This window comes from Rhinopithecus bieti, unplaced genomic scaffold, assembly GCF_001698545.2.
Source record: "Rhinopithecus bieti isolate Rb0 unplaced genomic scaffold, ASM169854v2 scaffold_56994, whole genome shotgun sequence".
NCBI classification, from domain to species: Eukaryota; Metazoa; Chordata; class Mammalia; order Primates; family Cercopithecidae; genus Rhinopithecus; species Rhinopithecus bieti.
The window spans coordinates 17,323-41,667 of record NW_016821766.1 but is presented as its reverse complement, the minus strand read 5'-3'; the positions used below and the strand labels follow the sequence as shown (position 1 = coordinate 41,667).

The 24,345-nt window shown below is 42.9% G+C and overlaps 1 protein-coding gene across 1 annotated transcript in view; it reads left to right on the top strand.

Annotated features, from left to right (window-relative positions):
• The first annotated feature begins 470 nt into the window (after positions 1-470).
• The window catches only part of FAM177A1 (family with sequence similarity 177 member A1), a 40,737-nt gene continuing 16,862 nt past the window's right edge, over positions 471-24,345 (top strand). Inside the window, exons 1-4 of the mRNA XM_017860594.1 lie at positions 471-1,947; positions 2,046-2,166; positions 8,999-9,172; positions 15,714-15,746. Coding sequence (XP_017716083.1) covers positions 1,724-1,947; positions 2,046-2,166; positions 8,999-9,172; positions 15,714-15,746 — 552 coding nt within the window. The 5' untranslated portion in view covers positions 471-1,723. The remainder of the gene's footprint in view (positions 1,948-2,045; positions 2,167-8,998; positions 9,173-15,713; positions 15,747-24,345) is intronic.

Here is a 24,345-nt window from a genome sequence, read left to right as displayed (position 1 = left end):
CAATTGCATATTTGTGTTAAAAATAACTTTTTAGGAAATACTTCCAGTTCAAGTTAGAATATAAGTTGTACTTTGAATTTTCAGTAAACGAAGAAATACATTTGTAAACTGCGAAAATATATTCTGCTTCGGCAACGAAAATTGTAATTTGAGGCCAGGCATGGTGGCTCACACCTGTAATCCCAGCACTTTGGGAGGCTGAGGTGGGTAGATCATGTGAGGTCGGAAGTTCGAGACTAGCCTGGCCAACATGGTGAAACCCCGGGTCTACTAACAATACAAAAATTAGCCGGGCGTGGTAGTGCACACCTGTAATCCCAGTTACTCGGGAGGCTGAGGCAAGAGAATTGCTTGAACCCAGGAAGCGGATGTTGCAGTGCGCCAAGATTGCACCATTGCACTCCAGTGTGGACAAGACTCCGTTTCACAAAAAAAAAAAAAAAAAAGAAAAAGAAAAAGAAAATTGTAATTTGATATTTAAGTGCCATTTTGGAAAATAAAATCATGCATTTATAAATATTCCCCAAATTTTTAGTAGTAAAGATTGTTGATTGCCCTGCTTGCCAGTAAGAAGGAAGAGATTTTGAATACATATAATGCAGAACTGTGTTGTTTATGAATGCCAATTCATGAAGTCTTAACAATTGGTTCTTTTTGTTTTCAGTTTATGGCCGAATTTGGTTTTGCTGTTTTGGATTGTCTCAACTCCCTGCTGATAACACCATACAGTCAGATCATGTACTAACTTGTTTACTTCAGCAGCAGCCTAACTTGATTTTGTTACCAGGATACAGAGCATTATGGATTTCCAACTAGTTTTTAAAGTGTAGATGGTTTTCAAATGATTATTTGTTTTTCAAATTTTGTTTTGTTTTAGGTTCTAGTTATACAAAGGATAGGAAGTGTACAAGAACATTAGGCACAGGATAAGGAGAAGAACTTTGACACAGAAGAGAGAGCAATATTTAATATTTGGGCCTGCTGTTGCTATGATGAAAAACATGTACGAGGTCATATAACTTTAGGGAGCATTTCTGAATTAAGACTGGTATGAAAATGGAATTTAAAGTATCAAATGAAGGCTCCCATAGCCAAAATAATATATGTTTTGGTTTTGACCCCCACGTATTTGGGAAAACGGTCATGCTAAAACAACAATAAACCATGTACCTGCAGAACCTCAGACTTGTTTGATGTTGAAGTCATGCAGTAACTGCATGATTTTTTACTTTGGTTGAACATTGAGAAAGACGGAAAAAATCTTGGATGCTCCCCCTCTAACATACGCACACGACTTTAAGACACAGATAAAACACTCCTTTCATTTGTCAAGATGGAAGCTTACTACTGCCCTTTGCTCTCCTTCAGGTCTTTTCACTTAACATTTTCTACAGTTATACTTAAGTATTTCAGACAAGAATAAGCAAAAATCACGCCTGGGGCTCTTCTTTCGAGGGTATTTTGGCTGGACTGTCACCCACGTTAGGAATGGAAAGTGCAGCACAAGCCGTACATTTTACATTTTCGGCAACCACATCCCATCACTAGCCTTTGAAGTACGACACAGCTGTCCTCATTTTACAAATGCAGACACCGACGTCCTGCGGGGGTGCCCCGGACGCAGCTGGTGAGGGGCTGCGCCGAGGTCCAGATGCCAGGCTTCAGGTACACGTACCAGGAATGACGTCACAGGCGGTGCCAGGCGGGGATCCACGAGCTCCGGATGCGTGCTTGGCCGGAAGCGACGCCTCGCAAAGCCCCGCCCCGCCCCGCGCGAGCCGGTAGTTGCGCCTCCCAGACTGCAGTCGGCCAGGTCTCGGGGAGCGAGGCCAGGCAGGCTAGGCAAGGCGCGGGCCGGCCCCGCCCCTCAGGCCGGCCCCACCCCTCAAGGCCCGCGAGTCCCTTTCCCAGAGACTTGGCTGGGGGCGGCGCGAGGCGGGCGCGGCGGTGAGTCCCAGTTCCCGACAGCCGGGCTCGGCCAGCGACTGGGCGGGGAGGCCGAGGATGGAAGTGGGCTTATCGGCCATTACCCTCTTTCTCGCCAGCGCCAGCAGCCCTGTGGTGGCAACGACGATGGACCAGGAGCCAGTGGGCCGTGTGGAACGAGAAGCCGTCGCAGCTTCAGGAGTTGCGGCCGCTGCGGCTTTCGGGGAATCTGCGGGGCAGGTAGGTGGGGCCGCCGACGCTGGCGTCTGGGGAGCCGAGCTGCCTCCTTGCCTTCTCCGCGGGCTGCTCTTTTGGCCTGCCCGGCCGTCCTCCGAGCAGGCCGCCACCGTTTTGGAGTTCCTCCTCCCTGCACCCCGTTGCTGCTCAGTGAGACCAGCCTGTGGGAAGGAGCGGCCTCCCACTCACTCACCAACCACTTGGCTGGCAACACAGCAGACTCTAGGGCGTCCTTAGGTTCCGGGGGTGATAGTCCAGCTTCTGGTCTACCAGAGGAAGAAGGAAGGCGTGTCCCCCAAAGGCTGTCCTTGCAGTAGCTGGAAGCCAGGTGAGGGCGGCTTCAGCCACTTCTCAGTCTCTTCTAGTGCGAGCGCCTGCCTTGGCATCTGCCCTTTACTTGGCATATGCCAAACGTTTACCGGCCTTAATTCACCGAATCCTTACAGTAACCGCTCGAGGTAGGTGTTATCCCCATTTCACCCTCGAGGCAACTAAGTCTCCGTGCTGCACCGTCCAACAGAAATAGAATGCAAGCTGCGTTGAAAATTGTGATTTCAAATTTTCCAGTAGCCACGTTTTAAAAAAAGTGAAACCGATATTAATTTTAATAGCATATCTTAATCTAATTTATCAAAAATTTCAACCTGTAGTTACTATGAAAGTTATTTATTTATTTATTTATTTATTTATGTATTTATTTATTTATTTTTTGAGACGGAGTCACCCTCTCCCGGGCTGGAGTGCAGTGGCGCGATCTCGGCTCACTGCAAGCTCAGCCTCCGGGGTTTACGCCATTCTGCTGCCTCAGTCTCCGGAGTAGCTGGGACTACAGGCGCCCGCCACCACGCCCGGCTAACTTTTTTATATTTTTAGTAGAGACGGGGTTTCACCGTGTTAGCCAGGATGGTCTAGATCTCCTGACCTCGTGATCCGCACGCCTCGGCCTCCCAAAGTGCTGGGATTACAGGCGTGAGCCACCGCGCCTGGCCCCTATGAAAGTTACTAATGAAGTATTTGCATTCTCTTTTGGAGGGTTTTCTAAGTCTTTTAAATCCTGGGTGCATTTTACACGTACAGCGTATCGCAGTTCTGGCTGACCACATTTCAAGTGCGCATTAGCCACATGTGGCTAGCGCTGGTTTAGAGAGTTAAGTCTTCAACTTTTCAGTATTAGACAAAAAGACACTTTGGGAGGCTGAGGCAGATGGATCACTTGAGGTCAGGAGTTCGAGACCAGTCTGGCCAACATGGTGAAACCCCGTCTCTACTAAAAATACAAAAATTAGCCTGGCGTGGTGGCGCTTGCCTGTAGTCCCAGCTACTCGGGAGGCTGAGGCAGGAGAATCGCTTGAACCCGGGAGGTGGAGGTTGCAGTGAGGCGAGATCCCTCACTCCAGCCTGGAGACAGAGCTAAGACTCCGTCTCAAACAAACAAACAAAAAAAAGTTGCTTGAGTTGCTCATGTGTGTAACTCTTCCCATCCTCCATGAGTATGAAGCTTTTCAGTAGCTTCGTTTTGAGACTAAGTACCTGAATGTTAGTAAGAGATTTCCCCCAAACTGTGAGTATATCTCTGTGTGTCTCTTGTAAGATGTCATTTGCATTAACAAAAGCTTATCCAGCCTGGGCAACAGAGCAAGAACCCATCTCTTAAATAAAAAACTAAAAAAAAAAAAACCCCAAAACAAAAAACACAACTTTCCTACATACCAGACTCTACATGGAATTTGTTTTTTCCCTCCTACTTAAGAAGGGATTCAGGGGAAAACATGAATTGATAGGGAAGCCACGTCATTTTCAGTTGAGTTGAGACCTGTTGTTGGGGAGTACACTTACACCTAACCTTTGAGTCCACGGTGCTTCGTATGTTTTTCAATTTGATTTTTCCTGTTGTTACTAGAATTGTTTTTTTTTAAATCACTACCTCTGCCCTGGATCTAATAGCAAAGTAAACACACGTGTACTTACATACCAGCTAAGTGTTGTTTGAAGTGAGAGGCTCTTGGATTTGGGTTAGTGATATTATGTTGTTTTCACATTCTTGGTTAACAAATAATTACTTAAACAGTAAAGAAGGCTGTAGAACAAAAGATAAAAATGCACAGGAATACCCCACCACTACCCTTTCTTCATGTTGTCATTCCCCAAAGGTAACTATTAAGTTTTGGTGTAGTCTCTCTGGAATTTTATCATTCAATATTATATATTTCTTATATATATTATTAAACATTAAATATCCTTATTTCTCATTAAACACCAATGAGTTCCGTTTTCTCATTTACCCTTTGTGCTTTTGGATTCACATTCCTGAATCAGAAACATATTTGGGAACTCCAGTTCTATGCCCAGGGGGTTGAGCACAGTAAGAGAGAAGAAGCCAGTGAAGTGGACATCTCAGGGGAGGGAGAGGCCGCTATCTTCCCAAGTTTGGCAGAACTGAGAAATCCCTAGTGCAATGTAGGGAAAGGGAGTAAGAGATAGGAGACAGGATCTAGAATTAGGCCTCCAAACAGGCCATCCAGTACCTGTTGTGACATTCTTTTTTTGTTTTTGTTTTTTTGTTTTTAAGACGGAGTCTCACTCTGTGGCCCAGGCTGGAGTGCAGTGGCGTGATCTCGACTCACTGAGACCTCCACCTCCCGGGTTCATGCAATTCTCCTGCCTCAGCCTCCTGAGTAACTGGGATTACAGGTGCATGCTACCACGTCCAGCTAATTTTTGTATTTTTAGTGGAGATGGGGTTTCACCATCTTGGTCAGGCTGGTCTTGAACTCCTGACCTCGGATTCACCTGCCATCTCAGCCTCCCAAAGTGCTGGGATTACAGACATGAGCCACCGTGCCTGGCCTTCTGTTGTGACATTCTATCCAGCAGCTTCTCTGAATAGACTTTTAACCAGAATCTCAGCCTCAGTGTTTTTAAAAGAGTTAAAATTTCAGTACCACTCAGTGATTGATTTATTTGGCACCTCTGTTACCAAGCACAGTAATGTGCCAGGAACTCTAGGCTGAAAGATATAGCAGTACCTACCCCCCATGTTGCTAATAGCCTAGTTGGGGAAGATGACAAAGAATACATTCCAAGTCTAGTATGTGTTTTAAAGAAGTCTGGGTGCCGTGGGAGTATATTAAAAAAATTGCCATGAAAACCAGATCCTGGGCTGGGTGGGGTGGCTCACGCCTATAATCCCAGCACTTTGGAAGGCTGAGGTGAGTGGATCACTTGAGGTCAGGAGTTGGAGACTAGCCTGGCTAACATGATGAAATCCTCATCTCTACTAAAAATACAAAAATTAGCTGGGCATTGTGGCTCACACCTGTAGACCCAGCTACTTGGGAGACTGAGGCAGGAGAATCGCTGAAACCCAGGAGGTAGAGGTTGCACTGAGCCAAGATCGCGCCACGGCACTACAGCCTGGATGACAGAGCAAGACCCCTTTTCAAAAAAGAAGAAAACAGATCCTGAGAATAAAGATAAGCACATTTATAGTTTGGTTAACTATAAAATGGAGTAAAATGTTAATTGACATGGTACCTCATAATTTCCTGGTGCTGTGAAACTATCTTTCAGATCTTTGGAGTTCGTTATGGAATTTGCATAATTGGCAGTGAAAATTTTCTTACTTGCAGATTTATAAAATGAAGCATTTGGAAAATTCACAGTGTAACTTTTTTTGTTTTTTGAGACAGAATTTCACTCTGTTGCCCAGGCTGAAGTGTATGGCGTAATCTTGGTTCACTGCAACCTCTGCCTCCCAGGTTCAAGTGATTCTCCTGCCTCAGCCTCCTGTGTAGCTGGGATTATAGGCACGCTCCACCACACCTGGCTAATTTTTGTATTTTTTTAGTAGACATGGGGTTTCACCATGTTAGCCAGGGTGGTCTCACTCCTGACCTCAAGTTGTCTGCCCGCCTCAGTCTCCCGAAGTTCTGGGATTACAGGCATGAGCCACGGTGCCCAGCCACAGTGTGACTATTATTTGTAATTATTGGATTTCTGGTTCAAGTTGATGTTTGAAAAATAAAAAAAAAGAAAATATTTTAAAAATATAATTATTGGGAATTTTGTACCAAATGATTTTCTGGTTCGTTTTACCTGTTAGTGCTTCCTTCATTGCTCTCCACCCCCACCTCCCACGTAGAGGTTGGAATCATTATCCCTAATCTGAAATACTCTAAAATCTGAAGCTTTTTGAGCACTGACATCCCTTCCTTTGCCTGTGTCATAGAAGGAAAAAATTAAGCCAATGAGAGATTGCTAGAGGGAACAGTAAGAAGCCTCTTCTGTCCTGGGGGTGGGATAGGGTGGGGCATGGTGGTATATTGTGAAGGATCTAAGCTCTCTATTCACTGACTGGAGCTGTTGCATTGACATTAGATCCCTCCAGTTAGTAGGATGACTGGAGATGTAACTTAGCTCATCTATCTTTCCTTTGCATAGGAAATTAAGGGATCCAAAAAGCAGAGTCATGGTCCAAAAGGAAAGGTTGATGTCAGGACAACCATAGTCAAATTTTGTCTCAAGGGGAAACATGAGACTGGGTAGGGATGGCTATCAGTGCCTGGGAACTGGTGGGGGTTGGGGGTGGGTAAAAGAAAGGTGTCCTGGGTGAACTACTTGTTTATTTTTTTCATGGACACAATAAATGGCCTGATCTTCCCTTGTTAAGGGCTGGGATTTGTTTGAACCCTCAGGACAGGCTAGAGAGAATTGTGACTTTTTTTCATTTAATACATAGATAGCCTATGTTACCAAATTTTATTTTTTCGGATAGTTTATTTATTATTTTTATTTTTTGAGATGGAGTCTCGCTCTGTCACCCAGACTGGAGTGCAGTGGCACAATCTCAGCTCACTACGACCTCCACCTCCTGGGTTCAAGTGATTCTCCTTCCTCAGCTTCCCGAGTAGCTGGGACTACAGGTGCGTGCCACTATGCCCAGCTAATTTTTGTTTTTTTAGTGGAGACAGGGTTTCATCATGTTGGCCGGGCTGGTCTCCAACTCCTGACATCAGGTTACCCACCTGCCTTAGCCCCCCAAATTGCTGCCATTATAGGCCTGAGCCGCAGCACCCAGCCTTATTTTTATTTTTTTGAGGTAGTCTGACTCTGTTGCCCAGGCTGGAGTGCAGTGGTGCGATCTCGGCTCACTGTAGCCACCACCTCCTGGGTTCAAGTGATTCTCATGCCTCAGCCTCCCAAGTAGCTGGAATTACAGATGTGTACCACCATGCCTAGCTGATTTTTGTATTTTTAGTAAAGGTGGGGTTTTGCCATGTTGGCCAGCCTGGTCTCGAACTCCTGACCTCGTGTGATGCTCCTGCCTCAGCCTCCCAAAGTGCTGGGATTACAGGTGTGAGCTACCACACCTGGCCTGTTACCAAATTTTCATGATCTGCAGTTCAGATCCTGGCTAATAACTAAACTTAGATTTGGGAGGTAAAAGGCAGAGAAGAATCATATCTGTTTTCTAAGAAGGACCTTAGAAGTCCTTCTTAGAAAGGGCTTTCTTAAGAGAAAACAATGTATGAAAATTGTTTTTTCTTTCTTAAGAGAAAACAATGTATAAAATTTCTCTTAAGTCCTTTCTTAAGAGAAAACAATGTATAAAAATAAAGTAGCTTATACTTGCATAACTGGGCAGTAGGAGTTCACTATTTTTATCAGTATAATCCTTTCTTTGCAACAGCAATTCAAAGAGCGTTGCCAGTGGTTGAACAGCAGTCATGGGTTTAAATTATGTTTGCTTATAACCATAAGAATCTTTATAGAGAACAAAATGTTTGTACTCTGGACTATCCTAGAGAATTCTACGAACATAGACTCTAATCATGACAGTAGTCCTGTATATGCAAAAAGAATAAAAGCCCTCCTTTGACTACTCCCTTGCCTGCACCTTCTCCCCCATCTTAATTTCTATCCTTGGGGTAACCACTGTTGCCAGATTTTTCTTCACAATTGTGTGTAGTGTACCTTTTTGAAATCTGGAAGTTTAAACTTCAGGCAGTTTTCTTAGGAGTTTAAACTTGAGGCAAGAGGACAATGAAAAGAAGCTCTTCACCATCTCCCACTATATATATATATACACACACATACATATACATATATATACACATATGTATACATATATATACATACACACACACATATATGTATAGTATAAATATATAGGAGTAAAATTTGTATTAGAATTCCAGCTCAGGCACAGTTACTCATGCCTGTAATCCTAAAACTTCGGGAGGCTGAGGTGGGAGGATTGCTTAAGGCCAGTAGTTGGAGACCAACCTGGGCAACATAGCCAGACACTGTCTCTATAGAAAAAAAAAGTAGCCAAGTGTGGTGGTACGCTCCTATAGTCCCAGGTACCCAGGAGGTGAATGTGGAAGGATCACCTGAGGCCAGGAATTTGAGATTGCAGTGAGCCATGATTGCACCACTGCACTCCAGCCTAGGCAACAGCCAGACCCTGTCTGGGGGGAAAAAAAAATTCCATAGACTACTATAGTTTAAGAAGTTGTGAAATCTTTTTACTATCAGAAATATCTTTTGTTACATATGTATTACTGGCCAAAACATCTGGAAGTTCAGAGATAAAACATTGATAATCTGCTTTCCAGATTTGGTTTACAAATGGGTTTTATTTGGTCTGCCGTAGTCTTGCCACTGTACTCCACCCTGGGCAACAGAGTGAGACCCTGTCTCAAAACAAACCAAAACTGCTTAAAGATTTGTTTGTTTCTTTACTACAATAAACTTACCAAAAGTTTTTCACGAGTAATGAAAGAAAATTAATCTCACTTGAAACTCTCATTTTCTTAAAATATTGTCGATATAGATGAGTAACGAAAGAGGCTTTGAAAATGTAGAACTGGGAGTCCTAGGAAAAAAGAAGAAAGTCCCAAGGAGAGTCATCCACTTTGTTAGTGGCGAAACAATGGAAGAATACAGCACAGATGAAGATGAAGTTGATGGCCTGGAGAAGAAAGATGTTTTGCCTTCTGTTGATCCGGTAGGTTTGATATTGATGATTCTTTCCTCAGTGGGCTTTGTTTGATTTATTTTTTTTCCCTAAACATTGAGTGGAAGGGACCTTTTGAGGTTTAAATCAACTATATTCTTATAAAATTATGTACGGTGATTTTGATAGAAAATAATATTTTTACATGATATGGATGGATATATTTCCAGCATTTCAGTAGCCTGAAACAGCTTGTTATTCAGTGTCAGAGTACTTTGTTAATATGCGTAGATTTAAGATTGATCAGCTGGGCATGGTGGCTGACACCTGTAATCCCAGCACTTTGGGAGGCCGAGGCTGGTGGATCACCTGAGGTCAGGAGTTTGAGAATAGCCTGGCCACCATGGCAAAATACCATCTCTACTAAAAATACAAAAAAGTAGCTGGATGTATTGGTGGACACCTGTAATCCCAGCTACCTGGGAGGCTGAGGCAGGAGAATTGCTTGAATCTGGGAGGTGGAGGTTGCAGTGAACCAATATCGCATCATTGCACTCCAGCCTGGGGGACAGAGCGAGACTCTGTCTCAAAAAAATACTTATCTTACTAAATTGAGTGCTTGAATCCCAATTCCTTTGATTTAAGGACTGTACTACCATGATAGTTTCCACCCAAAACTTAGGGAGTTGTCAGCTTTTTAAAATATTGCCTTAACAGGAGAATGGCATGAACCTGGGAGGCGGAGCTTGCAGTGAGCCGAGGTCACGCCACTGCACTCCAGCCTGGGCAACAGAGTGAGACTCCATCTCAAAAACAAAACAAAACAAAACAAAATTTTGCCTCAAGTTTTGATTGGAAGATAGGAATATACATTTCTGAACTTTGTGTGCCTTATCAACTGCCTTGGAGAATTTCTAAATTATATAAGATGTGACTATAAAATTATGAGACTAGCTATATATTTATAAAGAAATTTTTATTTATTTTTAAAGAAATGCCCTTCGAGTAATTATTTTGAGAGTCCAGGTAATCACATATTTACTGACTTTCTAACAGGTACTATTTTAGGCGCCGGTGATACAGCAGTGGGTGATATAAATTTCTGCTCTCATATACTAGTGAGAAGACAGGCAGTAAATAAATATGTACGATAATTACCAGGCTAAGAAAAGTGCTATAAAGAAAATTGAGCATAGTGACAGCATAGAGAATTATTTATATTTGACTTTAAAAATGTTATTCATTTTCATCAGATGTGGCTTTAAATATTTGGCTATTAGAAAATCATGCCGGGTGCGATGGCTCACGCCTGTAATCCCAGCACTTTGGGAGGCTGAGTCGGGCAGATCACCTGAGGTCGGGAGTTCAAGACCAGCCTGACCAACATGGAGAAACCCCATCTCTATTAAAAATACAAAAAAATTAGCCGGGCCTGGTGGCACATGCCTGTAATCCCAGCTACTCAGGAGGCTGAGGCAGGAGAATCACTTGAACCCGGGAGGTGGAGGTTACAGTGAGCCAAGATCACGCCATTGCACTCCAGCCTGGGCAACAAGAGCGAAACTTGGTCTCAAAAATAAAAAATAAATAAAACATAAAAAATAAAAAATGATCAGCAGGCCAGGAGCAGTGGCTCACACCTGTAATCGCAGCACTTTGGGAAGCCAAGGTGGGTGGGCCACCTGAGGTCAGCAGTTCAAGACCAGCCTGACCAACATGGTGAAACCCTGTTTCTACTAAAAATGTAAAAAATTAGGCAGGCGTGATGGCAGCCACCTGTAATCCCAGCTACTCCAGAGGCTGAGGCAGAATTGCTTCAACCCGGGAAGCAGAGGTTGCAGTGAGCCGAGATTGTACCATTGTACTCCAGTCTGGTCAACAAGAGTGAAACTCCATCTCAAAAAAAAAAAAACAGATTTTCTACACAAAAAAAATTCAAAGGATTGTGCAGTATACTCTGAAGGTAGTTCCAAATGCAGGTAGAATATTAAAGAGGTATTTCATGCAATGGAAGAATTGTTGGAATAAATGTCTTCTTTTTAATTACTTTGAAGGGTTAATTCATGTTTATCTGTATATATTTGTGTGTATTTGCTTATGTTTTTAAAAGTCATTGTCTCAAAAGGTGGCCTATATTTACATAGAAGCAGAATAAACACAGTTATAAAAAGAACGTATCTATTACTTTACTAAAGATTTACACCTTTTTTAAACCTTTATTGAGATACAGTTTACATACTATATAACTCAACCATTTATATTTTACAATGTAGTGATTTTAATTATTCACAGATAATTATGTGTGGATGTATATAGCACAACCGTTGCCATAGTCAATTTTAGTACATTTACACCACCTCAAAAGGAAACTTGAGATTCCTAATCAGAATAAGTGAAAGATAAGTAAATAAAAAGAAACCACATACCTTTTAGCTATCACCCCTTATCCTCCATCCCACCTGCCACCACTAATCTACTTTCTGTCCATAGATTTTCCTACTTTATATGAATGGACTCATCTGTGGTCTTTTACTTATAATATTTTTAAGGTTCATTTATATTATAGCATGTGTCAGTACTTCATTCCTTTTTATGGTCAAGTAATCCATTATATGGATATGTTACACATTTTATTTATCCATTTGTAGCTATTGGATATTTAGGTTGTTTTTGCCTTTTTTTTGAGACAAGTCTGACTCTGTTGCCCAGGCTGGAGTGCAGTGGCATGATCTTGGCTCACTGCAGCCTCCGCCTCCCAGGTTCAAGTGACTCTCCTACCTCAGCCTCCCTACGAGTGGGTGGGATTACAGGCACCTGCCACCATGCCTGGCTAATTTTTTGTACTTTTAGTAGAGACAGAGTTTCACCATGTTGGTCAGGCTGGTCTCGAACTCCTGACCTCAAGTGATCCACCCACTTTGGCCTCCCAAAGTGTTGGGATTATAGGTGTGAGCCACTGTGCCTGGCTTGTTTCTGCCTTTTATGAGTTGTTATGAGTAATGCTGCTATGAGCAGTCTTGTACTGGGTTTTGTGTGGATGTGTATTTTCATTTTTTAGGGGTACATAACTAGGACTAGAATTGCTGGGTCATGCGATAACTCTGGTTTTTTTTTTTGTTTGTTTGTTTTTTTGAGACAGGGTCTCTGTCACTCAGGCTGGAGTGCAGTGGCACAGTTGTGGCTCATCGAAGCCACTGCCTCTTGGGTTTAAGCAATTCTCATACCTCAGCCTTCCAAGTAGGTGGGATTGCAGGCATACACCTCCATGCCCGGCTAATTTTTGTATTTTTTTTAGTAGAGATGCAGTTTCACCATGTGGTTAAGCTGGTCTGAAACTCCTGCCTCAGCCTGCCAAAGTGCTGGGATTACAGGCATGAGCCACCACACCCAGCTCTGACTCTACGTTTAAATATTTGCGGAACTGCCAGACTGTTTTCCAAAGTGGCTACACTATTTTAAATTCCTACCAGCAGTGTGTAAGGATAACGATTTCTTCACATATTCAACATCACTTGTTATTATGTGTCTTTTTATTTTTTTGTTCTCTTGTGCCTTCGGCTATGTATCTTCTTGATTTTAGCAATCCTAGTGAATGTGTGATTTTGTTGTGGTTTTGATTTACATTTCCTTGATGGTCATTGATGTTGAGCATCCTTTCAGGTGCATATTGGCCGTTTGTATATCTTCCTTTGCTTATTTTGATTAGGTTATTTATTTGTTTGTTTTATTTTTATTTTTTGAGATGGAGTCTAGCTTTGTCACCCAGGCTGGAGTGCAGTGGCATGATCTCGGCTCACTGAAACCTCTGCCTCCCCGGTCCAAACAATTCTCCTGCCTCAGCCTCCCGAGTAGCTGGGACTATAGGAATGCCCCACCACACCCAGCTAAATTTTGTATTTTTAGTAGAGACATGCTTTTACTATATTGTCCAGGCCGGTCTTTCTTGACCTCAAGTGATCTGTTCACCTTAGCTTCTCAAAGTGCTGGGATTACAGGTGTGAGCCACTGTGCCTGGCCAATTATTTTTTATTTTTTATTTTTTATTTTTATTTTTTGAGATAGAGTCTCGCTCTGTGACCCAGGCTGGAGTGCAGTAGTGAGATTTTGGCTCACTGCAACCTCCGCCTCCTGGGTTCAAGCAATTCTCCTGCTCCAGGTTACCGAGTAGCTGGGGCTACAGGCACATGCCACAACATCTGGCTACTTTTTTTTGTATTTTTAGTAGAGATGGGGTTTCAACATGTTGGTCAGGCTGGTCTTGAATTCCTGACCTCAAATGATCCCCCGCCTCAGCCTCCCAGAGTGCTGGGATTACAGGTGTGAGCCACCGTGCCCAGCCTTAATTATTTTTTAAATGTTCACAAGACATCTGCTGTGAAGCCTCCTTGGCTTTTCTTTGTGGGTAGTTTTTTTGATTACTAATTCAGTCTCTTCACTTGCTATAGGGCTATTAAGATTGTTCCTTCTTGAGTCAGTTGTGTATGAGTTTGTGTCTTTCTAGGAATTTGTCCATTTTATCTGTTATCTAATTTATTGGCATATAGTAGTATTTTGTTATGATTCTTTTATTTTCATAAGGTTTATTTTCCTTTTCTTTTAGATTCTAGTAATTTTGGGTGTTTCCTCTTTCTTTTTGGTCAATCTAGCTAAAGGTTTGCCAATTTTGTTGATCTTTTCCGAGAACCACCTTTTGGTTTCATGATTGTTGTTTTTCTATTCTGTATTAATTTCTGCTCTTGCCTGTATTCTTTCCTTCCTTCTGTTTGCTTTAGGTGTAGTTTGTATTTCATTTTCCAGTGTCCTAGGGCAGAAGGCTAGGTTATTGTTCTTTCTTAATTGGGTGTTTACGAATACAAGTTTCCCTTTAAGTACTGCCTTAGTTTTATTCCATAAATTTTTGTTGTTCTTGTTTACAAATGGGGTCCTGCTATATTGCCTAGGCTGGCTTCGAACTCATGGGCTTAGGTGATCCTCCTGCTTCAGCCTCAGAAGTAGCAGGGTTTACAGATGTGCATCACCATGCCCTGCTTCTCATAAGTTTTTGTATGTTATATGTTCTTTTTTTTGAGACAGAGTCTCACTCTGTTGCCCAGGCTGGAGTGCCCTGGCATGGTCTTGGTTCACTGCAACCTCTGCCTCCTGGGTTCAAGCAATTCTCCTGCTTCAGCTTCCCGAGTAGTTGGGATTACAGATGCATGCCACCATGCCAAGTTAATTTTTTGTGTTTTTAGTAGAGACAGGGTTTCACCATATTGGCCAGGCTGGTCTCAAACTCCTGACCTTAGGTGATCTGCATGCCTTGGTCTCACAAAGTGCTGGGATTACAGGTGTGAGCCACTGTGCCCGGCCTATACCTTCATTTTTATTTAAAGTATTTTCCTTTTTTTTCTTTTGATTTTCTTCCTTGACCCATTGGTTATTTAGAAGTATGTTGTTTACTTCCCACATATTTGTGAGTTTGTCTATTTTTTTTCTTTTATTGATTTCTGATTTCACTCCATTCTGATCAGAGAACATACTTTATGTTATTTGGCCCTTTAAATTTACTGACCTTTGTTTTATAGCCTGCCTAGTAGGTGGTCTGTCTTAGAGAATGTTCCATATGTACTTGAGAAGAATGTATATTCTGTTGTTGAAAGTGTTGTTCTATAGGTGTCTGTGAGGTCTAATTGATTTTATAGTATTGTTCAAGCTTTCTGTTTCCTTGCTGATTGTCTGCCCAGTTGTCCTGTTTATTATTGTTATTTTTCGAGACAGAGTTTCACTCTTGTTGCCTAGGCTGGAGTGCAGTGGCGCAATTTCAGCTCACTGCAACCTCTGTCTCCCAGGTTCAAGTGATTCTCATGCCTCAGCTTCCCAAGTAGCTGAGATTACAGGTGTGTGCCTGGCTAAGTTTTGTATTTTCAATAGAGATGGGGTTTCACCGTGTTGGCCAGGATGGTCTCAATCTCTTGACCTCATGATCCACCCACCTTGGCCTCCCAAAGAGCTGGTATTACAGGTGTGAGCCACTGCCCCCATCTGCTATTTATTATTAAAAATGAGATATTGCAGTCTTTAGCTATGATTGTTGAATTGTCTATTTCTCCCTCCCTTTCTGTCAGATTTGTTTCATGTACTTTGGTACTCTGTTATTAAGTTAACTGCAATTTCATATCTTCCTGATAGATTGACCCTTTTATCATTATAAAATGTCCTTCTTGACCTCTAGTTACATTTTTTGTTTTAAAGTCCATTTTAGGCCCGGCATGGTGTCTCATGCCTGTAATCCCAGCACTTTGGGAGGCTGAGGCAGAGGGATTTCTTGAGCCCGGGAGTTTGAGACCAGCCTGGGAAATGTAGTGAGACTTTGTTTCTACAAAAGATAAAAAAATTAGCCATGCGTGGTGGCACACACCTGTGGGCCCAGCTACTTGGAGAGCTGAGTTGGGAGGATCGCTGGAGCCCAGAAGGTTGAGGCTGCAGTCAACTGTGATCTCACCACTACACTCCAGTCTAGGTGACAGAGTAAGATCTTGCCTCAGAAAAAAAAGTCTGTTTTGTCTGCTACTGATATTGCCATGTAAGCTTTCTTTTTTTTTTTTTTTTTGAGATGGAGTCTCACTCTGTTGCCCAGGCTGAAGTGCAGTGGTGTGATCTCGGCTCACTGCAAGCTCCGCCTCCCGGGTTCACGCCATTCTCCTGCCTCAGCCTCCCGAGTAGCTAGGATTACAGGTGCGTGCCACCATACTCGGCTAATGTTTTCTATTTTTAGTAGAGATGGGGTTTCACCATGTTAGCCAGGATGGTCTCAATCTCCTGACCTTGTGATCCACCTGCCTCGTCCTCCCAAAGTGCTGAGATTATAGGTGTGAGCCACCGCGCCTGGCCAGTGTGAGCTTTCTTATAGTTTGTTTTGTATATCTTCTTCCATCCCTTTTACTGTCAATCTGTTTGTACTTTTTAATCTCAATTATCTCTTGTAGACAGCATATAGTTGGATCTTGTTTTTTTAATCCAATCTAACAATCTCTGTCCTTTGATTTGGTTGTCAATCCATTCATATTTTATGTTGATTTAGTTGGATTTACCTCTGCCATTTTACCTTTTATTTTCTATGTCTCATGTCTTTTTGCTCTTTTCTTTTCTACTGTTATCTTTAGGATTAAGTGAATATTTTCTACAGAAGCATTTACATTTTTTTTTTTTTGAGACGGGGTCTCGCTCGTCGCCAGGCTGGAGTGCAGTGGCGTAATCTCGGCTTGCTGCAACCACCGCTTCCCTGGTTCAGGTGATTCTCCTGCCTCAGCCTCCCAAGTAGCTGGGATTTTTGTGTTTTTTACTTTTTGTATTTTAGTAGATGGGGTTTCACCATGTAGGTCAGGCTGGTCTCGAACTCCTGACCTCATGATCCATCTGCCTCAGCCTCCCAAAGTGCTGGGATTACAGGCGTGAGCCACCACGCTCCGTCAATTTTGTGGTTTTAATAGAGACAACCAAGCTGGTCTTGAACTTCTAACCTCAAATGATCCACCTTCCTTGGCCTCCCAAAGTGCTAGGATTACAGGAGTGAGCCACTGCGCCCAGCAGTTTTTTTTTTTTTTTTTTTTTTAAGATGGAGTTTCACTCTTATCACCCAGGCTGGAGTGTAGTGGCGTGATCTTGGCTCACTGTAACCTCTGCCTGCTGGATTCAGGTGATTCTCCTGCCTCAGCCTCTGGAGTAACTGGGCTTACCGGCACGTACCGCCACTCCCAGGCTAATTTCTGTATTTTTAGTAGAGATTGGGTTTCACCATGTTGGCCAGGCTGGTCTGGAACTCGTGACCTCATTTGATCCACCTGCCTTGGCCTCCCAAAGTGCTGGGATTACAGGCATGAGCCACCGCGCCTGGCCAGTTTTTGTTTTGTTTTTAATAATTTCTGTCTCTTTTTTGGTACTCTCTACTTGATGTGATACTGTTATACCTTCCTTTATTTTTAATTTATTATTTTCTTAGGTCTTCAAATATTGTTAAAAGCTATTTGATTTTTTTTTTCTGTTAAATCCAGCATCTTGTCACTCTCACAGGTATTTTTTGTTGCCTGACTTTTTTTTCCTGTGTGTGGGTCATACTTCTCTGTTTCTTTGCATGTCTCATAATTTTTTGTTGGAAACTAGATATTTTAGATTATGTATTATAGCAACTCCGGGTACTGCAACCCCACATCTTGTCATTGTTATTTGCCTATTTGTTTAGTGACTGCTGTGTTGTTTTAGTGAAGTCTATTCTCCACTCCTATTCTTTCCTGCAAATTAGCTAGCCTACAGTTTAGCCTGTATTTTTATTGAATGTAAGAATCTTCTCCCAGTTACAGTAGTCCCCCTTTTATTTGTGGTTTTCTTTTTTTTTTTTTTTTTTTTTGAGACGGAGTCTCGCTCTGTCGCCCAGGCTGAAGTGCAGTGGCCAGATCTCAGCTCACTGCAAGCTCCGCCTCCCGGGTTTACGCCATTCTCCTGCCTCAGCCTCCTGAGTAGCTCGGATTATAGGAGCCCGCCACCTCGCCTGGCTATTTTTTTGTATTTTTTAGTAGAGACGGGGTTTCCCCGTGTTAGCCAGGATGGTCTCGATCTCCTGACCTCGTGATCCGCCCGTCTCGGCCTCCCTAAGTGCTGGGATTACAGGCTTCAGCCACCGCGCCCGGCCGGTTTTACTTTTTGTGGTTACCCATGGCCAGTTGTGCTCTGAAAATATTAAATGGAACATTCCAGAAATAAACAATTGATAAACTTCAAGTTGATCACCATTCTGAGTAGCATCAGAAAATCTCATACTGTCACACAGAGTACCTCCATCAGAAGAAGAAGGGTGAATACAGTACAACATGATATTTTGGGAGACCACATTCATGTAACTATTATTACAGTGTATTGTGATAATTATTCTATTATTAGCTATTCTTAATCTCTTACTGTGACTAATCTATAAATTAAACTTTATCATAGGTGTGTGTATATAGGAAAAAACATAGTATAGGGTTCAGTATTATCTGCAGTTTCAGTCATCCATGGGAGGTCTTGGAACACAGCCCCTGCAGATAAAGGGGGACCACTGTACCTTTTGCTGCAATCTCCAGTGTTTTTGAGAACACCCTTAGCTTTGGACTTTTCTTAAGTATGTTGAAAATGAAGTCAGTTCCTTTGGGAAGAGATTAGGAGTTGTCTGTTTTGTTTCCTGTCCTGGCTGGCTCCTCTACCCGAGCCCTGCCCTTCTGCCTCTCAGGGCAATCTCTGAGCCAAGATTTTGAAGCTGGGGTTGGGGACAATGGCTCATTTCTGTCTGAATAACACCTTCACTTTAGGAGCTGAGCATTTATGGGAGGTAGGGTTAGTAGCTTTAAGTATTTTTGACTTGCCTCTGCTGGTGTAGAACCACTGCTTTATGAACTAGGTAAAGGTGCTCAGGGCCCTGGTGTTCTCAGTGGTGCCATGCTCAAGGTAGAGCCTCCATTCTGTGAGTGGAGCTGGTGGAAGAAGAGAGTCACCCCTGTCAACCACACTTTACTGGAAATTGGCCTCAGTAATAGATGAGAAGTGCTGGTTAATATTCTGTTCCTCCTGAGAAGAAAACCCAACTGAGCCGGGCGCGGTGGCTCACGCCTGTAATCCCAGCACTTTGGGAGGCCGAGACGGGCGGATCACGAGGTCAGGAGATCGAGACCATCCTGGCTAACACAGTGAAACCCCATCTCTACTAAAAATACAAAAAATTAGCCGGGCATAGCGGCGGGCGCCTGTAGTCCCAGCTACTCGGGAGGCTGAGGCAGGAGAATGGCGTGAACCCGGGAGGAGGAGCTTGCAGTGAGCTGAGATCTCACCACTGCACTCCATCCTGGGGGCAGAGCGAGACTCCGTCTCCAAAAAAAAAAAAAAAAAGAAAACCCAACTGGAAGCTGAGGGGAGGGGGAACCCTGTATTGTTGGCCATACCAGTCTGAAGTGTAGTTTCTGCCTTCCTTTGCTGGGAGGGTGCTGAGAGGGAGTGGTCTTATTTAGTTCAGTTACCACAGACATTTGCTTTTCTTACCAAAGTTTCATAGATTTTCTTGAATAGATGTTTGGTCATTTATATGCCATTAAGACCATTTCCAGGGGCTTTAAATGTTTATTTATTTATAAATTTCATCAGTTTTACTGGGAAGTGGGTCCAGAGTTCCTCATGCTGTTATGATAGAGATCTATATCCACTCTTAAAATCTTTAATGACCATGTATATAGCATATGCATGTTGGAATTTCCCTGAATTATGAAGCTCAATCCAACAGATCCCTGGGTGATAAGAAACCTGTTTATATTTTCTTTACTGAGAGGTACCATGAGACGTCAGAAACTTGATTTTTAGTTCTGGTTCTGTCCTGTAGTAGTCACCTTGCTTTGACAGAGACTTAACTTTCATTGTAAAGTTCCGTGATTACAAAGAAGAAAGATAACTTGCCTCACCTACATGTAGCTGTTTTTAAAGATTAAATGAGATAATATCTGTGAAAACTCACTGAAAAGTGACTTGGCTGAGCACAGTGCCTCATGCCTATAATCTTTGCTTTGGAGGGCTGAGGCAAGAGGATTGCTTGAGCCCAGGAATTCAAGGCTGCAATGAGTCATGATCATGCCACTGTACTCCAGCCAGGGCAACAAAGTGAGACCCTGTCTCAAAACAAAGAAAAGAAAGAAAAGAAAATAACTAAGAACTATATACATATAGGGTAGTATTAATTAATAAAGCAAATAGAGCAAGTAGCACAAGAAATTTTACTTGAGGTTTTTTTTTTCTTTACTTGAGGTAATTTGAGAACTCCATTCAAGATTGAAACCTCATAACTTATTTTTAAAAATTTCTCTATAGTTCCTATTTAGTATCAATTAAAAAAAGAAAAAGGTTGGGCATGGTGCTCCACGCCTGTAATCCCAGCACTTTGGGAGGCCGAGGTGGGTGGATGAATGGCAGGAGAATGGCTTGAACCCGGGAGTTGGAGATTGCAGTGAGCCAAGATCACGCCACTGCACTCCAGTCCGGCAACAGAGCGAGACTCCATCTCGGGGAAACAAAAAAAAAGATCTAGTCCTATATTCATATTTTAGTATCATTTTAGAGTTTATAAAATTGATTTGTTTTATGACTCCAATTTTGAAATAGCAGTTTTAAAGCTTTAAAATTATATTTTCCCTTTGGGGCCAGGCATGGAGACTCTTGCCTATAATCCCAGCACTTTGGGAGGCCAAGGTGGGTGGATCACCTGAGGTCAGGAGTTTGAGACCTGCCTAGCCAATGTGGTGAAACCCCATCTCTACTAAAAAAAAAAATACAAAAAATTAGCCAGGCATGGGGGCGGGTGCCTGTAATCCCAGCCACTTGGGAAGCTGAAGCAGGAGAATCGCTTGAAGCCAAGAGGTGGAGGTTGCAGTGAGCTGAGATCCAGCCATTGCACTCCAGCCTGGACAACAAGAGTGAAATGCCATCTCAAAATTAATTAATTAATTAATTAATTAATTTTCTCCATAGTTCCTATTTAGTATTATTTTCTTTTTTAAATAACAAATCTAGTCCTGCACCCAGATTTAGTATCATTTTAGAGTTTATAAAATTGATTTATTTTGTGATTCCAATTTTGAAATATCAAGTTTAAAGCTTTAAAATTTTATTTTTTCTTTTGGGCCAGGCACAATGGCTCTTGCCTGTAATCCCAGCACTTTGGGAGGCTGAGGTGGGCAGATCACTTGAGGGCAGGGGTTTGAGACCAGCCTGGCCAACGTGGTGAAACCCTGAAATCCCATCTCTACTAAAAATACAAAAATTAGCTGGGCTTGGTGGCATGAGCCTGTAATCCCAGCTTGGGAGGCTGAGGCAGGAGAAGGGCTTGAATCCAGGAGGTGGAGATTGCAGTGAGCAGAGACCGCCCCACTGTACTCCAGCCTTGACCAGGGTGAGACTCTGTCTCAAAAAAAAAAAAATCCCTTTTTATACTTCATGCATTTAAGAGAGTGCAGTGGTGCAATGGGGCAGGTGCGGTGGCTCACACCTGTAACCCCAGCACTTTGGGAGGCCGAGGTGGGCAGATCACTGAGGTCAGGAGTTTGAGACCAGCCTGGCCATCATGGGGAAACCTCGTCTCTACTAAAAATACAAAAATTAGCTGGGCGTGGTAGTGTGCACCTGTAATCCCAGCTACTCGGGAGGCTGAGGCAGAATTGCTTGAACCTGGGAGATGGAGGTTGCAGTGAGCCGAGATCGAGCGACTGCACTCCAGCCTGGGCAACAGATCAAGACTTTGTCTCAAAAACACAAACAAAACAGTACAGTGATTTTTTTAAGGCAAATATGAGCTGTTACTATACTGTCAGTTGGTAGCTTTATGTGAGAGAGGACATTTTACTTGAATTCTAAGTAAAATTTTCACAGAAAAACCTAATGCAGTTCATGAAGAATATATAATTAGGAAATATGACTATACCTGTTGACTAAATTAACTGAGATAGAATAATAATTATTTAAGTGTTTAGCAAAAAGAGATACAATTTACAATTTATTTCTCTGATTTTTTTTTTTTTTTGAGACGGAGTCTTGCTTTGTTGCCCAGGTTGGAGTGCAGTGGTGCCATCTCTGCTCACTGCAAACTCCGCCTCCTGGGTTCACGCCATTCTCCTGCCTCAGCCTCCCGAGTAGCTGGGACTACAGGCACCCGCCCGCCACCACGACCAGCTAAGTTTTTTGTATTTTTAGTAGAGACGGGGTTTCACTGTGTTAGCCAGGATGGTCTTGATCTCCTGACCTTGTGATCCGCGCGCTTTGGCCTCCCAAAGTGCTGGGATTATAGGCGTGAGCCACCGCACCCGGCCTATTTCTCTGATATTTTTTTATAGCTGCCTGAATTGCAAATGACTTCATCTGGTTTATTTTTTATGTACGCCCATGTTAATATTAGTCTGTCATCATATTTTTTTGTTGTTTTTTAATGCTGTAGCTTAATGTAGAATTATATTCATAAAGTAAACTTGCAGGTGGTTTTATTTCCCTTAAATAACTATAATCTTTTTGGAGGGAAACCTTTTTTTTTTTTTTTTTTTTTTGAGACAGAGTCTTGCTCTGTTGCCCAGGCTGAAGTGCGGTGGTGCAATCTCGGCTCACTGCAGGCTCCGCCTTGGAGGGAAACTTTAAATATTAATAGAATACATTATGGTTTAACCATATTGTATTAAACCATAATGTATTCAGCCACTCAGGAGATTTTTCCATTGAATCTTTTTTTTTTGGCCAGACAACATTTTCATTTTTTTTCAGAAAAAACTTTTTTTTTTTTTTTTTTTGAGACGGAGGCTTGCTCTGTCGCCCAGGCTGGAGTGCCGTGGCCGGATCTCAGCTCACTGCAAGCTCCGCCTCCCGGGTTCACGCCATTCTCCTGCCTCAGCCTCCCGAGTAGCTGGGACTACAGGCGCCCGCCATCTTGCCCGGCTAGTTTTTTGTATTTTTTAGTAGAGACGGGGTTTCACCGTGTTAGCCAGGATGGTCTCGATCTCCTGACCTCGTGATCCGCCAGCCTCAGCCTCCCAAAGTGCTGGGATTACAGGCTTGAGCCACCGTGCCTGGCCAGAAAAGATTTTTAAAGCTTAAAACTAACCAAAGACTCCCACCTGAATAGTTTTTTCCATTTTTCTCTGGCAAGATAAGCACATCTTAAATGTCATTTAGGGAAGTTGCGAGCTAAGTATTTGATTACTTTTTGAATCCTTTTATATAGACAGAATGGTGCTCAGGCAGAATATTCTTTAAATAAAAATGTGTTATCTGCTATGCATTTCCTTCAGCTTCCACCAGCAATAGATGGCTGTTAATTTTGTTTTTCATTAATGTAGACTTTGTTTTAAAAGGTATAAGAAGCAATTTTTTGTTTTGTTTTTTTTTTTTTTGAGATGGATTCTCATCCTGTCGCTGAGGCTGGAGTGCAGTGGTGCGATCTTGGCTCACTGCAACCTTCACATCCCAGGTTCAAACGATTCTCCTTTATCAACTTCCCAAGTAGCTGGGATTACAGGTGCCTGCCACCATGCCCAGCTAATTTTAGTATTTTTAGTTGAGACAGCGTTTCACCATGTTGGCCAGGCTGGTCTTGAACTCCTGACTTTGTAATCCGCCCACCTTGGCCTCCCAAAGTTCTGGGATTACAGGCGTGAGGCACTGCACCCAGCCTAGAAACAAAGTATTAAAACCATTGTCTGATAATATGAAAATCGTAGGAATTCCAATCTTTTTTTTTTTTTTTGCTTTTTGAAACAAGGTCTTGCTCTGTTCCCCAGGCTATAGTACAGTGGCATGATAATGGCTCACTGTAGCCTTAACCTCCTAGGCTCAAATGATCTTTCCACCTCAGCCTCCTAAGTAGCTGTGACTACAGATATAGGCCACCTCACCTGTCTAATTTTTGAAATGTTTTGTAGAGATAAGGTCTCATTATGTTGTCCAGTCTGGTCTTGGACTCCTGGGCTCAAATGATCCTCCTATTTTGGCCTCCCAAAGTGCTGGGATTACAAGCATGAGTTCCTGGTCTCAAATCCATTTTTCTTGTGTCGTTTAAAGTAGTAAAAGAACATCTTGATGCCAACTTCATGTATATATTTAAATGCTATTGTTATAGTTAATGGAATGTATACGTAATAGAAGCTTTTGAATCATTTTTCTGGTGTTTTTTTTTTTTTTTTTTGAGGCGGAGTCTCGCTGTGTCGCCCAGGCTGGAGTGCAGTGGCGCCATCTCGGCTCACTGCAAGCTCTGCCTTCCAGGTTCACGCCATTCTCCTGCCTCAGCCTCCTGAGTAGCTGGGACTACAGGCGCCTGCCACCACGCCCGGCTAGTTTATTGTGTTTTTAGTAGAGATAAGGTTTCACTGTGTTAGCCAGGATGGTCTCAATCTCCTGACCTCGTGATCCACCTACCTCGGCCTCCCAAAGTGCTGGGATTACAGGCTTGAGCCACCGCGCCCGGCCCTTTTTTTTTTTTTTTTTGAGACCAGTTTTGCTCTTGTTGCCCAGGCTGGAGTGCAATGGCGTGATCTCAGCTCACTGCAACCTCCGCCTCCCGAGTTCAAGCGATTCTCCTGTCTCAGCCTCCCGAATAGCTGGGATTGCAGGCATGCAGCACCACACCTGGCTAATTTTGTATTTTTAGTAGAGACAGGGTTTCTCCATGTTGGTCAGGCTGGTCTCAAACTCCCGACCTC